Raw genomic sequence first — 14130 nt, 5'->3', positions numbered from 1 at the left:
GCATGCGGCTGTGTCTTTGACTATCTTGGCTAATAGTTATTGATGGACCTATCCTCTATGAAATTATCTAATTCTTGTTTGAACCCAGTTATACTTTTGGCCTTCACAACACCCCCGGCATCAAGTTCTACTGGTTTACTATGTGTTGTGTGAAGAACAAGTCTTATGCTTGTTTTAAACCTGCTGTCTATTAATTCCATTGGGTAACCCCTGTTTCTTGTGTTATGTGAAGGGGTAAATAACTTCTCCACACCATTCATGATTTTATAGACCTCTATCCTATTTCCCTCCTTAGTTGTCTCTTTTCCAAAATGAACAGTTACAGTCTTTTTAATCTCTTCCTATGGAAGCTGTTCTATACCCCTAATCATTTTGCTGCCCTTCTATGTATTTTTTCCAATTCAAATATATCTTTTTTGAGATGGGGTGACCAGAACTGCATGCAGTATTCAAGGTGTGGGTGTATCATGGATTTATATAGAGGCAATATGATATTTTCTATCCCTTTCCTAATGGTTCCTAACATTCAGTTTTTTTTTTTTGACTGCTGCTGCATATTGAGTCCATGTTTTCAGAGAATTACCCACAGGGACTCCAAGATCTCTTTCTTGAGTGGTACCAGCTAATTTAGACCCCATCATTTTTGTATGTACAGTTGGGATTATTCATGAAGCTTTTTAATTTAGAAGAAGGCAAACCAGCAGTTAAAAAATGACAAATTACAAAGTTTCTTCCTTCTCTTATAAATATAGCTCATTGCTTCCCACAGTGCTGTGGGACAAAGTCTGCTCTTACTTACTGCTTGTGAGGTAGCACCAACAGCAGAGAATTTCTTTTTCAGAGTAGCAACAGGACCTGGGATTATCACTAGATAATCAATAGATGCTGATTGTCTGCTGCCTCTTCTTTCACAGTAAGCAATGAATCCAACAGATGCTTTATATGCGGGCCGAGGCTATTTCTTGGTTGCTGAACATTGTATAAGTGATCAGACAGTGGAAGGTATGTAGCAGCAGATCCTGCCCCTATCTTTGTGGTTGTACAACTGGCATTGGTGTGCTCCCATTGCATAAAGGTTGGGGGCGGAATGGAAGACAAGATAAAGGAAAGCAGACAAACCTTGAATGCTATAAAACCTAGTTCCAAAGGGGCTATCCATACCATCATCCCAAAGATGGTAGGCATACAGATGCTACTCCCACAGCTCCACTACTCTTCCTTGGCCTCAAGGGCAGATTCCCGTCAGGCAGTGTCTCACCCCGAGACAAGATAATTGAGCTAGGCCCTAGCAACTGAATTTACCCTTTAAGCAAACTCTCCAAACATGGTAAAATATGTAATGAGGGCCAGACCATGATAACCTTACTCACTTTGGCAGTCCCATTGACATCAGCAAGGCTGCTTGTGGAGTAAGGAGCGGCAGACGCACATTCTGACTCTCAAACATGAGCTCAGCAGATTTAGCCAGTTTTAGGTGGCAATGGTTGTTTGGAACAACACAACTCAACTCAAATCCATTCTTGGAGAATAGAGATCAACGGTGGTTGTGTTGCCAATGAAAGCAGTGAAAAAACACATCATATGCTAAACATAATCTCTCATTTAGGCATGAGAAGCTCAAAGTTTCAACCAGCTATGGCCATCTAGGATACAACAAGGCTGCTGACTCCTGGAGTCAAGTGATTACATGAGAATCTCAGCTTTCAGGAAGGAAAAAAAAGGAGTATGTTTCTAGCCCTCATGATTGAGCATTTCTCCACACTACATCACCACCTGAGTCTACTGTAAAGACTCAACAGCCAACACCGCCCCACACTCTATTATTCTTTTTTAAAGAGTCTTATAATTTTAAATCAGTCTCATAATTTGAGGACTGACTCATGATTTTTAGCAAAACTGTAACTCAGTGCTTTCCTGAAGGAAACATCTCTAGAGATGAGCAGGTAGTTAACTTTCAGCACTGCTGAGTGTACCACGAGATGCTAATAGTGATAGGTGAAGAACCTGATGTGGACCACCATGCTCAAGGAACTGAATTAATACCATCACCTTTCTCCAGCTGGACCACCCTTTTCAACCATTAGCTAACAACAACAGAGAGTACTACCGAGTAACTTGTGGAAGATATGAACTGCTGACCCAGAAATGACAAGCTTTGTGTCCCGGGGCCCAATCATCTGAGGCAACCAAGTTACATTACTGAGAACGCAACTTAGAAATGGGCAATGAGAAAGCACTTAAAGCAATTGAACTCTGTTAATAAATGATATTGTCTGTGCAAATTCTAATTGCTATAACCAGCAGCAAAATGAATTTTCAATTGATGACATTTTCAATACAGCTTTATTAAATATTTGCTGGATAGAACATCTCTTGCAACAATTTATTTTAAACATTAAAATGAAATACATCATATTGTTTGCAATCTCTTTATTTGTTCTGCTACCGCTTTCGGTAGAGAGTTTATGTTTCTGACTCAAGTTGAATTGCAGCTAAAATGCTCTAGCTACAATTGACATTATGGTAAAAGATAACCTTCAGAATCCTAAAAAAAATTATCCAACAAAATAAGTCATTAGATTATCTAGCTTTTCAAAAGACAGTGAGATGTGTTCCCGTGAATCAAAGACATCTGAACAAAACTTCTCCAGAGCCAGATCTTCAGCTAGTGTAATGGAGCTGCATTCAGTTACAACAGCTGCGGATCTGAAGCTCAGATTTTCCTACATAAGAAAACGAAGTTACAGCAGCACATGATATAGCTAGTAATGATAAGAAGTGCCTACCTTCTGAATAGCTCTGGTCCATCTTGCTTTTGCCAAACTACTTATGTAAACTTGATCTTTATTGCTAGGAAAGAGGAAAAAACCAATTGTTACTGAACATATATAAATATCAGAACATGATCAAATAATGTTATCTATATAATGGAATTTAGGCAGGTCCAAAACCAGCTCTGATAAAGCATACATTGGAATAATCATCATGAGGCTTCTGTGATCAAAATGACCAAGAACTGACATCTGTTTTATATATTTAGTTTTACTATAGGGTACAATATATTCAATTTTCAGACTGTTACTGTACTTTCTGAAGTATTCGTTTTGTACAAAAAATTCTCTGGCAATCATTGTAACAGGTGTAATATCTTGAGAATGAAAAAGCTGGTCCAGAAATGCAGGCAGAATCATCAAACTACTCTGGTTTGAGGAATGTAATTGTTTTAGCTGTGTCCTCATCAGCAGAGACTCAGGGCAGGTCTTCACTACAGGGGGGTGTCGATTTAAGATACGCAAATTCAGCTACGCAAATAGCGTAGCTGAATTCGACGTATTGGAGCCGACTTACCCTGCTGTGAGGATGGCGGCAAAATCGACCTCCGCGGCTCCCCGTCGACGGCACTTACTCCTACCTCCACTGGTGGAGTAAGTGCGTCGATTCGGGAATCGATTGTCACGTCCCGACGAGACGCGATAATTCGATCCCCGAGAGATCGATTTTTACCCGCTGATTTGGGCGGGTAGTGTAGACCTAGCCACAACTGGTGTACCCCCCCCCCCAGTGTCACAGCCAGGCAATGCATGATGAAACATGGAGAAACAGCCTGGTCACAAGTGGTGCACAACACTCACAAACTCCCATAATACAAGACAATTCTTTTTTCCATGAAAAATGGACACCTTGTTTCACGAGGTAGATCAATGGCAATTATGATCAATAATTGAAACAATGTTACCATGTCTCCTTTTTTCCTACATTTCCCTCTGTGTCTGTATTTTTCTTAATCATGTCTCTCAAAGCCATGCTTCAGCATGCTGTTTAATTTTACCTGACTTCAGCCTTTCATCTCTTTTCTGTTACTTTCTCTCATGAGATTTTCTACATTTTCTGTTTAGTTGTTTATTTTATTTTTCCTTTTCTTCCCTGGCAGCTTCTTTTATTATCAAAATTTTAAATTGATTTCTGTGTTTCTGTTAAAGGTAATTGAAACTGTTTACAATATAAAGTGTTACTTTGCATTTCCTTCCCCTCCTACTTACCTTCTCTGAACTCTCTGTTCCTTTGTCATTCTCTCTCTTCTCCCTCAAATCCCCAAGGAAACAACTCTCCCCCACTTTGCCTGCCACTCTCACCTTCCACCAAACCTCCCTTCTCAATCCCAAACTCTCCTTCTCCCTGGAGGAACTCTGCTTTCCTTCCCCCACTCACCTCCACTCCCCACAAAGGTTCCCATCACACATTTAATTTTGCCCTACTATTTGTCCAGTCCCCTCTTCAATCTTTTCCTCCACCTTAGAGAATATGTTTCAAAGAGGCTAGAAAATTGCTGGTGCTCTGAAATTAGCTTGTTTAATTTCAGGGAGGAGGTGGGGAGAGGGGAAAGAGGGCACAGTGGAAGTTCTCTTTTCCAGAGCCAGAGAGTATTAAACACCTAAACACTGGCAGTCCAATGCACAAAAATGAAGGCAGACAGACCTCTAGATCATAAGATAGCCCCAAATCATGAAGGCTGAGAGGTCTGATAACTGGGAAAGACTAGCAACATAAGGGGACTGTTTCACCATCCTCCACCAATGGTGGACAATGAAGAACACATTAAGTATGATTCTACCTTAACAAATCTGATGAACAGAACAGTGAGTCAGAAGACTTGAGTTCTATTACTGATTCTGCCACTGACCTTCCATATGACCTTGAGCACCTCAGTCAGCAGATCTGTTCCCACTGTATATGCAGAGTTATATTGAGTGACAAAAGCAAGTTCTGTCTTATGTATTGCAGCACCAACATAAAAGGGAACAAGCTGCACCCTATTCCTTCTTATGAATCACCAGCAGCATTGTTAATTAATTACCAAAAAGTTACCCCTGTGCAATCTCCCTGAAGGCAACAGAGTGACCTAGGGGTCATGGGAGGCTTACTCTGTGCACTTGTTACTAAGGGTCCAATTTGGCATCCAGAACCTCTCACTACATCACAGTGAAACACCGCAGCTAGACCCAATCTCAGAAAAATCAGATTTAATTAGGACAACCTCCAGGAATCAGAGAGGTGATTATGTATACACACATGAAGTGCCTGCACTTATAATCTTGGGTGAAGTTTTAATGCTTCCTAATGGGAGCTGCCTGCCCAACCGCCTTGACTTTCAATGGCAGTAAGGCACCTAACTCCTTTAGACTATTAAAATTCCTAGCCTTTGTCAATTGCCTTTGCCACCTACAAAGCATCATCTGAGCCTCTGCAGCATTACTCAGTTTCTATAATAAGCATAAGGAATACAGCCAATACCAAAGTAACATTATATAGTTAACTTTACAGTTTTGCCTTAGATCAGAATGATGGCTATTCTGTTTGTGTGCATAATCTTTTTATTTTAAGTATCAGTACAAGTTCCTCCTTAGACTTTGTTTAAAAATAAAAATCACTTCAAAGCTATTAGAGCCCAAAAAAAGCATCTAAAATATCAAATTTGTAGTTTGTCCTTTATAGACAAGCCTTTTTGTTCCTGTTGTTAAGGTCTTGGTCTCCAATCCTGCAAAGGCATACACATGTGCCCGTGAGTTCAACATGCTCAAAGTTAAGTCCAGGCATAAGTATTTGCAAGATCAAGATGCCAAATATTCAGCTCAGAGCAGATTTCTACAGCCAAGTTGCAAACCACTGAAAAACAAGGGAAGTCTGAAAATGCTTACAAGAGTCTTATGGGTAGCTTACAGTCTGGTGTTAGTCCATTACAATCTAATGTCCAACTACCAAAGTTAAACACTTCAACATTTTACCAAAAAAATTATTTAACACAATGTTATGACACAATTTATGTGCTGGGAGAAAAATGTAATTTCAGAGAAAATGGTCCTGTTATGTCTAGCTGGAGAGACCCAATAGTTATTCAAAGTATGATCTTCTTTGGCAATTTAATGGTAACAATAATAGGAAATATGAGGAGCACAACACATACAACTTACTATAAGAAATAGTCAAATGGAAGCCCTGTTCTCAGAGGTGCTATGTACTCAGCAGCTCCTGTTGAAGTGACTGGGAGCTGCCAGGTGCTCAGAACCTGGAAATTGAACCCCCTTGCCTTGCATCTTGTGTAGTCCAGCTCACACCTGTGCAAAGTGGGTGTAAAATGATTCCAAATCCAAACTGTCACAGCAGTGACCGGGGAAAAGGCAGGCAAAGTATTAATCCACGGGCAAACTGCAGTTCTGAGATAGCGCCAATAGATCCACATAGAAGAAAAAGTTGCAAAGTAATGCTCTTTAAAGGGGGAAAATTAAACTATTCTTACACCTGTAGGGTTCTATCAACCCAAGAAAGTTACCTGGCTTGGCTAGCACTGCAGTTCAGTTATAACCTCTGTTCAATGCACAGCTGTGGTCCAAAGAGGGTAGAGCATTAGATGTTAGAATGCAAAAGGCATAGGATGGAGAAGAACACTAAAACTATCAGAATGCCTTTTTATCAATCAGTGGTGTGGTCTCACCAAGAGTGCAGGATATTGCAGAAGTGGAACGTGCTCAGAGAACAGCAAGGAGAAAGATCAAAGGCATGGGAAAACTCTCATATGAAGAGAGATTGAAAAGATTGGAGCTCTTACCTTAGAGGACATGTCTACACTAATACATACTGCACAGCAAGGCTTGGATGTAAATCTACAGCACTGTACAGCAGTGTGTATTAGGGAACTTTTAGTGCACAGCAGCAGGATCCACATGGACAGTTAGTGCAAGGCACACTGGAACACAGTAGATTTACACGCCAGTGTGGTACGCACAGTGTTTATGTAGAAATGCCCATAGAATTGAGATAAATTAGATGATAGAAATATGTAACAAAGAATGGTCTAGAGAAGGTAGATCTGTTCTCCCTATCTCATAACACAATAGCAAGGGGACATTCAATTAAATTAAAAATAGGGAATTTAAAACTGATAAAAAGAAATACTTTTTTGCAGAACATGTAAAAAACCTGTGGAACTCATTGCCACAGGAACTTGTTGAGGCCGAGCACTTAACAAGATACAAAAAAAGGATCGGATATTTTCATGGATAACCAAGAATATCCAGATTTTTCATAACTAATGACAATAAACATTCTGGAAGTGATATTAAACCTTGTGCTTATGTCAATTGCTAATTGTTACAAATCAGGATGAGACCCATGTGAAGAGCAGACTATTCCACAGCTACCTACTGCAGGGTTCTTACACCATCTTCTGAAGCATCTAGGTTTGGCCACTGATTTGGTTAGGATACTGGAGTAGGAAGTCTGCTGGTCTGATCCAGAATGGCAATACCTATGTTCCTGTTACACTTACAGAGGATTCCATTAAGAGCTCAACATTTACCACCCTGAGTACGCTATGTATAGTAAAGATATCTGCCTCTGCTTAAATGTTATTATTGCTTTGCTATTTCTATCGCACCAACAGACTGCTACATGCTTTACAGACCAGTAGGAAGATGTGCACAATCCCTGACCCTATATTGAAGGAGTGACACACAGCAGAGTTGGTAAGTGACTCTATTTCCTGGCCCCATTCACCTGACATAGGTCAGGGTAACAAAAAGTTCTATATCCCAGTCAAATGGCAGGGGTTAGTATAAGGAGTTAATAATCTACACAAGCAAGTTGTAGGAGGAATGGGAAGCAACACGAGGTCATGAGGTTGAATATCAGAGTGATTTTTGTTTGGCTTTTTAATTATGATGATTAAGTCCTAATGTCTTTAGACATTTGCAGAAAGGTAGTCTGGTTTGTCAGCACTTCATAGAGTTTCCAGATAATACTTAGAATAGCAGATAGTGCTGAGCTACTGCAGCATGGAAAATATTCACTCTTTAAATGGTTCCCACTGTATCCTGAAGAACCAGGAAGACAATTAAAAAACAAAAACTATATCAACAAAGAAACATCTGCAGGTGGCAACCTGTGAGAACATTAGACTGCCTGGCCTATGTCTGCGTGAGCCAAAGTGGCAGAAATCATGGGCAATCAAATGACTGTTGTTTTTAATGCAGGTTAGAAAATAGATCTAGTGTTTGAATCTCTTTAAAGTCTGGTGGTTATTATTCTGTGTACAGTGCTCAGAATAAGCACAGCACTTTACAAAACACTGCAGAAGACCAGCTTCAGGCCTGAGGAGCTTGCAGTCTGAGTCTGACTAATATGGTCCACAAGTCAACAAGGCACGGATGCCATGACTGTGTGTAGATCGGCCTAGAAATGTTTCATAGCAGAAGTGAGTTTTAAGGAGAGATTGGAAGGAGACCATTGGGAGGCTGTTACAAGCATAAGGGATTATATGCAAAAATGTGCAAAAAGACTAAGAATGGGGGGAGAACCCTTGATCCAGCAGTTCCTCAAAGAATTCTAATGGGGCAACGCCAAACTCCCTTTGACAGAGGAAAATCCTTAGGTGGCGTATAGCTGGCAAAGACACCTACTCTAAGTTATACAGCAAGACAGTTTTGGACTCCAGCAGCCCAGCATGGGTGGAGCAGAAAAGGTGGGTTAGAACCATGTGTCACTTCTCCTTAGTTGTGTCAGGTGTAAAACTCAGCACAACTGAGGACTCAGCCCAACCATTTAAAAGGGAAGATATGGTCAGAGGGAGTATAGGATGAAATGTGAGCAGAGTTGAGAAGAGCCTTGATAGTTCCAGATGAGCTTTGAAGCGAGCACTCAGAAGGAAGGATATGGAATGACAGGGTGTATAGGATAACATGAGGACATAAGGGGATGTTGTAAAGAACCTGAAGGTGAAATCAAAGAACATGAACTGCCAATAGAAGGAGAAAATAAATAATTTTGTCCATACATGTAATCAGTCTGGACCCAAAATCCAATTAAGTGACAAACACCATCCAGAAAGGCAACAAGGCTTACAGTTATCTAAAAACAATATAATATAACCCAAAATTTCCATCTGATTCTAGCATCACTTAGGTTAAGGGGATTAAGATGTTAGCACCAAACATTAATATTTCTTTGATTTTGTTAGCACTCAGCCTAAAAACCCAGTGCTTCTCTGTGAAGCAAACCAAATTCAACAGTAATGGTAATGAAAAGAGACAGACAATTTGAACAAATATAATACACAGCATATCTTTATGGACACACTACCAACTGAAAAAAACAGCTTTCAAAGCAGATCTGGATCTCAAGCTGAGAAGCAGTGAGATCTGTATTTATGATGGTTCTATTTTTAGACCTGACCTAAACAGAAAACAATTGAGTTCAACTGTGGTTGTAAAACCAGCTTGTGGCCCAATAGGGTTATAACACATTTGGTCCAGCCTGTGTGAACAGGGCAAAATTCAGCTATAAACAGCTTTCAAATGAGTATTGCAGCTAAGTAAAGTATGTCGAAACAGATAAATATTTGATCAAACTCTATAGTGCTGTAAAGGACCCGTTGTCTTCATACAAACAAAACTACTACAAAATGATTCAGCATTTGTGGCTATAGAAAAAAAGAAAACTGTTTCTTTTTTAAGTAAACGAGAATGAATGATTTCTAAGTCGTAGATACTTCCCACTCAGCTACTAGACAAGACCCACTTAACCCAGTTGAAATCACAGGTTGAAAACAAGATACTAACGAAATCCAAACAATTAAAGTGACATACTAAAAACACATTACAGAAGAAATCTAAAATATAAACGTCATTGAATGTGTGAGATGGTGAAATTTAGAGGCTGTAGGGTTACGGCTACAGTACTGGAACTGCAGCTGAGACCCACAAAGCCTGAATTAGACACCCAGGCTCCCTATACAATGCATGGGGAGAGATAAGTGCCTAAGAATGGGATCCATAGAAGTGAGCAAGCTAGGTAAGGAACTGTCTAAGTTAGCCGATAGGAGATGCTGACAAGAAGAGTGTGTGCTAAACTACTTAGGTGCCTAACACCAGGCAGACACCTATCTCTGCTTGCAAGCCACAGCCAGGAGCAGTAAAAAGCAACAGAGGGTCCTGTGGCACCTGTTTCCCAAACTTGTTCCACCGCTTGTGCAGGGAAACCCCTGGCGGGCCAGGCCGGTTTGTTTACCTGCTACGTCCGCAAGTCCAGCCGATCGCGGCTCCCACTGGCCGCGGTATGCTGCTCCAGGCCAATGGGAGCTTCTGGAAGTGGTGGCCAGTACGTCCCTCGGCCCGCACCGCATCCAGCAGCTCCCATTGGCCTTAGTGATCGTCGAATGTATATGTTTGCTGTAAAATCAGTGAGAAATTATGTAAATATGGCTCATGTATGGATATGATCAATAGTTAATATTGGATAGTCATATATATATATAAAACAAAGAGTCTACACCAGCTAGTGAAGTTAGCAAGTCTAATGGGTTTCTCTGTACATCAACAAAGCAAATAGCAAGTGGCAGGTAGGTGTCATTTGCAGGCTATCAAATGACTTATATGACATTTACTTTTGCAAACCTGCTTGAAGTTAAAAAAAAACATGTGACAATTCACAGCTGTGTTCCCTAAAACCAAGGAAAGCAGCTTCTGAAAAAAGTTGAATCTCTGCTACATGAAATGCAGGTGTGGAGGGACTCAGCTGTCATGAAGAAAAATCTGCACCACATGAATGAGTAATTTATCAATCAATCAAAGGGAGACCCATGACTAGTAAATAGTGTAGCTCATCGGACAGGTTCAGCAAAGTATTTATGCAAGTTGGAGTCCAGGAAATCTTTGGGAGAGGGTTTGTTACTTAGATCTGAAATGGTGCTATATGTAAGAGGAGGATGTGAATAAGCAGCAGCCACACTGCTATCAAGAGATTTTTATCTGGCCTGTGTGTCTACGGCCTAACCAATGAAGCAGGTGGTCTTTGTCTATTTAAACAAATTTATATTTACATATAGCTGTTACCCCTTTTAGCCTGAGCAGTTTGCCAACATTCAGGAGCTTGTGGGTTGTTTCCATTAGGAGGAGAAATTGGTGATGGAGGATTGTATCAAAGAAATACTTGTTTATTTGCAAAAAATAGACAAAGTCCTGTTTTCCTGAACATAGTGAGAATCAATCAAGAGGAAGCAGTTTCTTTGTTCACAGTTCCAGGCCTCTTTACAATCAGTGCTCTGCCCAAAAAGCTTATTCTCTCTCTCAGGGCCACGTTCCCAGTACTCCCCTTTCTTTCTTCTCAGCTTTCCTGCTGCATGTTGCTGTCTGTCCTTCGGCTGCCTCTGCTCACAGAAACCTACAAACAATATCCAGCAAAACCCATCAACACACCAGCTCAGTTTCTGATTGGCCTTGCTGGTGGTGGGCCTGTGTTTTGGATGGTTGCTCCCATTGTTTCAGCTACCTTACTCCAAAAAGGAGCTTATCTGCTTCATATATTTATCTGGAATGAAGGCTGGTGGTCGCACAGACCAGCTTCAGTGAGGTTTCACTCAACCTTCATCATAACACAACAAATCTTGAGGGAAGTCTCCTCATTTTCAATGAGAGCTTGTATGTTCAGAAATGTTTATGATCAAGTTGGATTCATACCAAACATTTGATGACAATCATCATTATACATCCCTGAAATCCTCATTTTGTGTGAATTTAGGAACTGTATGAGCGATCAGACTATTCTGTTGTTTACCCCATACTTGGACATGCCAAGATGGGAATGTCACAAAGCATGAGCTAAATAAAATCATACTGGATAAGCAGATGTGTCTTAGTGTAGTTTTGGAACACATACAGAGGTGAGTTCCATTTAGTAGGATTATAATCAGGGCCCTCTGAGAATTTCGGCACTTTTCCAAAGTTCCAAAGTTATGAGCTGAAATATTGTGCAAAATGAGTGTTTCCTTGCATTCGCCCAGTTACACTGTTGCTGACAGAGTAGAACTCTGTGTGTTGCAAACCTTTGAGGTAAGTAGTTGAGTTTATGCATTCCAGAGAGGAATGGACTGTAAAAGCGTTGCTGACATTGAGCTTTATCTGAAAGTCTTCCACTGTTGTACCACTGGTCCAGCTCCACCAGTGCTAGCAACAGTGGGAGTTGTCATGGAGACCAATTGCAGGTGTTCTTACCATTGTTATTTAGACCTGTTCTGCAAAACAGTGGTAAAAATTCCAGTAGCTGCTCTTTTCCCCTACGTTCAAAAAAGACACACAGGCCAGAGAAATATTATTCTGATGTTTTATTCAGATATTTTATCATATCTGTGAAAAATGTGTGGGTTCTACCTATGAAATGCAAATTTAGTTCAATGTTGTTGCTGCCTGTCCAGAGGTTGACAATGAAAATGTAATATGGTTCCCATCATTCTTACGGAGATCTATAGATCAGTGTTTCCCAAACTTGGGACGCCACTTGTGTAGGGAAAGCCCCTGGCGGGCCAGGCCGGTTTGTTTACCTGCCGCGTCCACAGGTCTGGCCAATCGCGGCTCCCACTGGCTGTGGTTCACTGCTCCAGGCCAATGGGAGCTGCTGGAAGTGGCGGTGCCGGTAAACAAACTGGCCCGGCCCGCCAGGGGCTTTCCCTAAACAAGTGGTGTCCTAAGTTTGGGAAACACTGCTATAGATGATGATTCTAAAAATTCATGTCTTAATGCTACTGCATAGAACAACAAATTTCATGGATTGCTACTGGCCTAGGTAGATTGAATGTATTAACTCAATTAAGGGCTTTTTTTGTACATTTTGGGCCTGACCCTAGATTTCTAGATTGATTGAGTTGAACTAAGCACCTGTGCAGGGGAATAAGGACTCTCTTTACACCTCTGTGCAGTGGTTCCAGGCCTGCAGGAATAAGCACCTGCTGCTCCCCCCAGCTAGGTGCAGATGGACGGGGAGTAGGAGTGGGTAAAGTTTTGTCTTTGTCTTTCCCCCTTTCCATAATGCACTGGTCAGCTCAGTTTAGTCAATTTGACAGGTGTCCTTATTTGCTGTTGATATAGGCCATCAGCAAAGTACTAGCTCCCTGGGCCAAAAGGAAAGCAAGGAGGGAACTGTGACTGTGACATATGCATCATTTCTTGCTCTGGGCTGTGTCTAAAATCACAGTCTAGCCTGTGGGTAAAACCTCATTTAACTCAGGTCAGTGAATTATGGGACTGAGACTTCTGCCTGAGGAAGGACTGGATGGAATGTTGTTCTGCTTGTATCATCAGACTGAACTTGATAACCACAGAGAACATACCTCAGGGAAATACATCTACTCACCTTGTTTGTTTGCTTTTTAGAAAGACCCCTGGAAGTGAAGGTGTTAAATTAACTAGCTGTTTGAACTGAACACAGAGGGCTACATTGTCCGCTTAAGGCAAAGCCCCATGTTGAAGGGATTGGAATTATCCTATGGCACCACACTCCCACCCTGAATTCTCTGGGGTGCATAAGGGCTAAGCAGGCTGCTCCATCTTTTAGGATGATGCAGTTTGCTCCCTACCAGTGTGGCTGGCCTGGTTGGTGGGCTGGTGCAGAGACGGGCCCTCTCTTCGGAGTGCTGTATATCACCTGGAGTATCCAAGAAGAGCAATCTTTTAGATTCCCTAAGCCCAAGGACTGAAACTGTGACTGGCTCTTCTGCAGTATCTGCAAGGGAGAAAGGAGGATATTTTTACCCAACCCCCACACGCCTGTGAACACATGTAAGGGCCTTTCGCAATCTGGCTTATTGAAAGCTGAAGGCTTTGATAATAAGACAGGAAAAATATGGAGCATGGAGCTTTATGACATTTTTAATTAACAAATTTGTTTTCCATCTCAATTAAGTTGGCTAAATATATTAAAATTAGTCCAATATTTCAATAGTGATTTGCATTTTCATAGCATTTGTGCAAAATTAAATGTCATTAAGGACTTTGTTGCAAAGCTGTTAATTATCTAGCAGCCAAAGCATGGCTGTATGCAGACAAACAGTTGTGTCCTTCAAATGCTTATCTGTTTCCTATACACAGCCCTGAACATCTGCATCAATTTCTGGCATTAACAGTCAATAGTTAATCTCGTCAGTTTTGAATATAAATGGAAATAAATCATGCTAATAGAGCACAGTTATCCCAATTCAATTGTTTTTCTCACAAAGCAGAAACTCACTCTATTACTGTACATTCTTTTATACAAAATATAGGGGTTTTTTTTCCATCTAGAATTATAATTATTTATAACAAAATATTT

The 14130-nt window shown here is 40.9% G+C and overlaps 1 protein-coding gene across 3 annotated transcripts in view; it reads right to left on the bottom strand.

Annotated features, from left to right (window-relative positions):
* LOC101952090 (protein unc-13 homolog A-like) overlaps positions 1–14130 on the bottom strand; it is a 122705-nt gene that overhangs the window by 39582 nt on the left and 68993 nt on the right. For 2 of the 3 annotated variants that reach the window (XR_010590712.1, XM_005305080.3), the window contains exon 7: positions 2787–2850. Coding sequence is in view for 2 of the 3 variants with exons in the window: in XM_005305080.3 (XP_005305137.2) it covers positions 2787–2850 (64 nt within the window). In the remaining variant the exon portion in view is untranslated. Of the gene's footprint in view, positions 1–1791; positions 2724–2786; positions 2851–14130 lie in introns of those variants that run through there. The other variant, XM_065558179.1, reaches the window with a different exon arrangement.

This window comes from Chrysemys picta, chromosome 10 (assembly GCF_011386835.1).
Source record: "Chrysemys picta bellii isolate R12L10 chromosome 10, ASM1138683v2, whole genome shotgun sequence".
NCBI classification, from domain to species: domain Eukaryota; kingdom Metazoa; phylum Chordata; order Testudines; family Emydidae; genus Chrysemys; species Chrysemys picta.
Note: the sequence above shows the minus strand (reverse complement) of the source record. Positions and strands in the feature narration are given on the sequence as shown.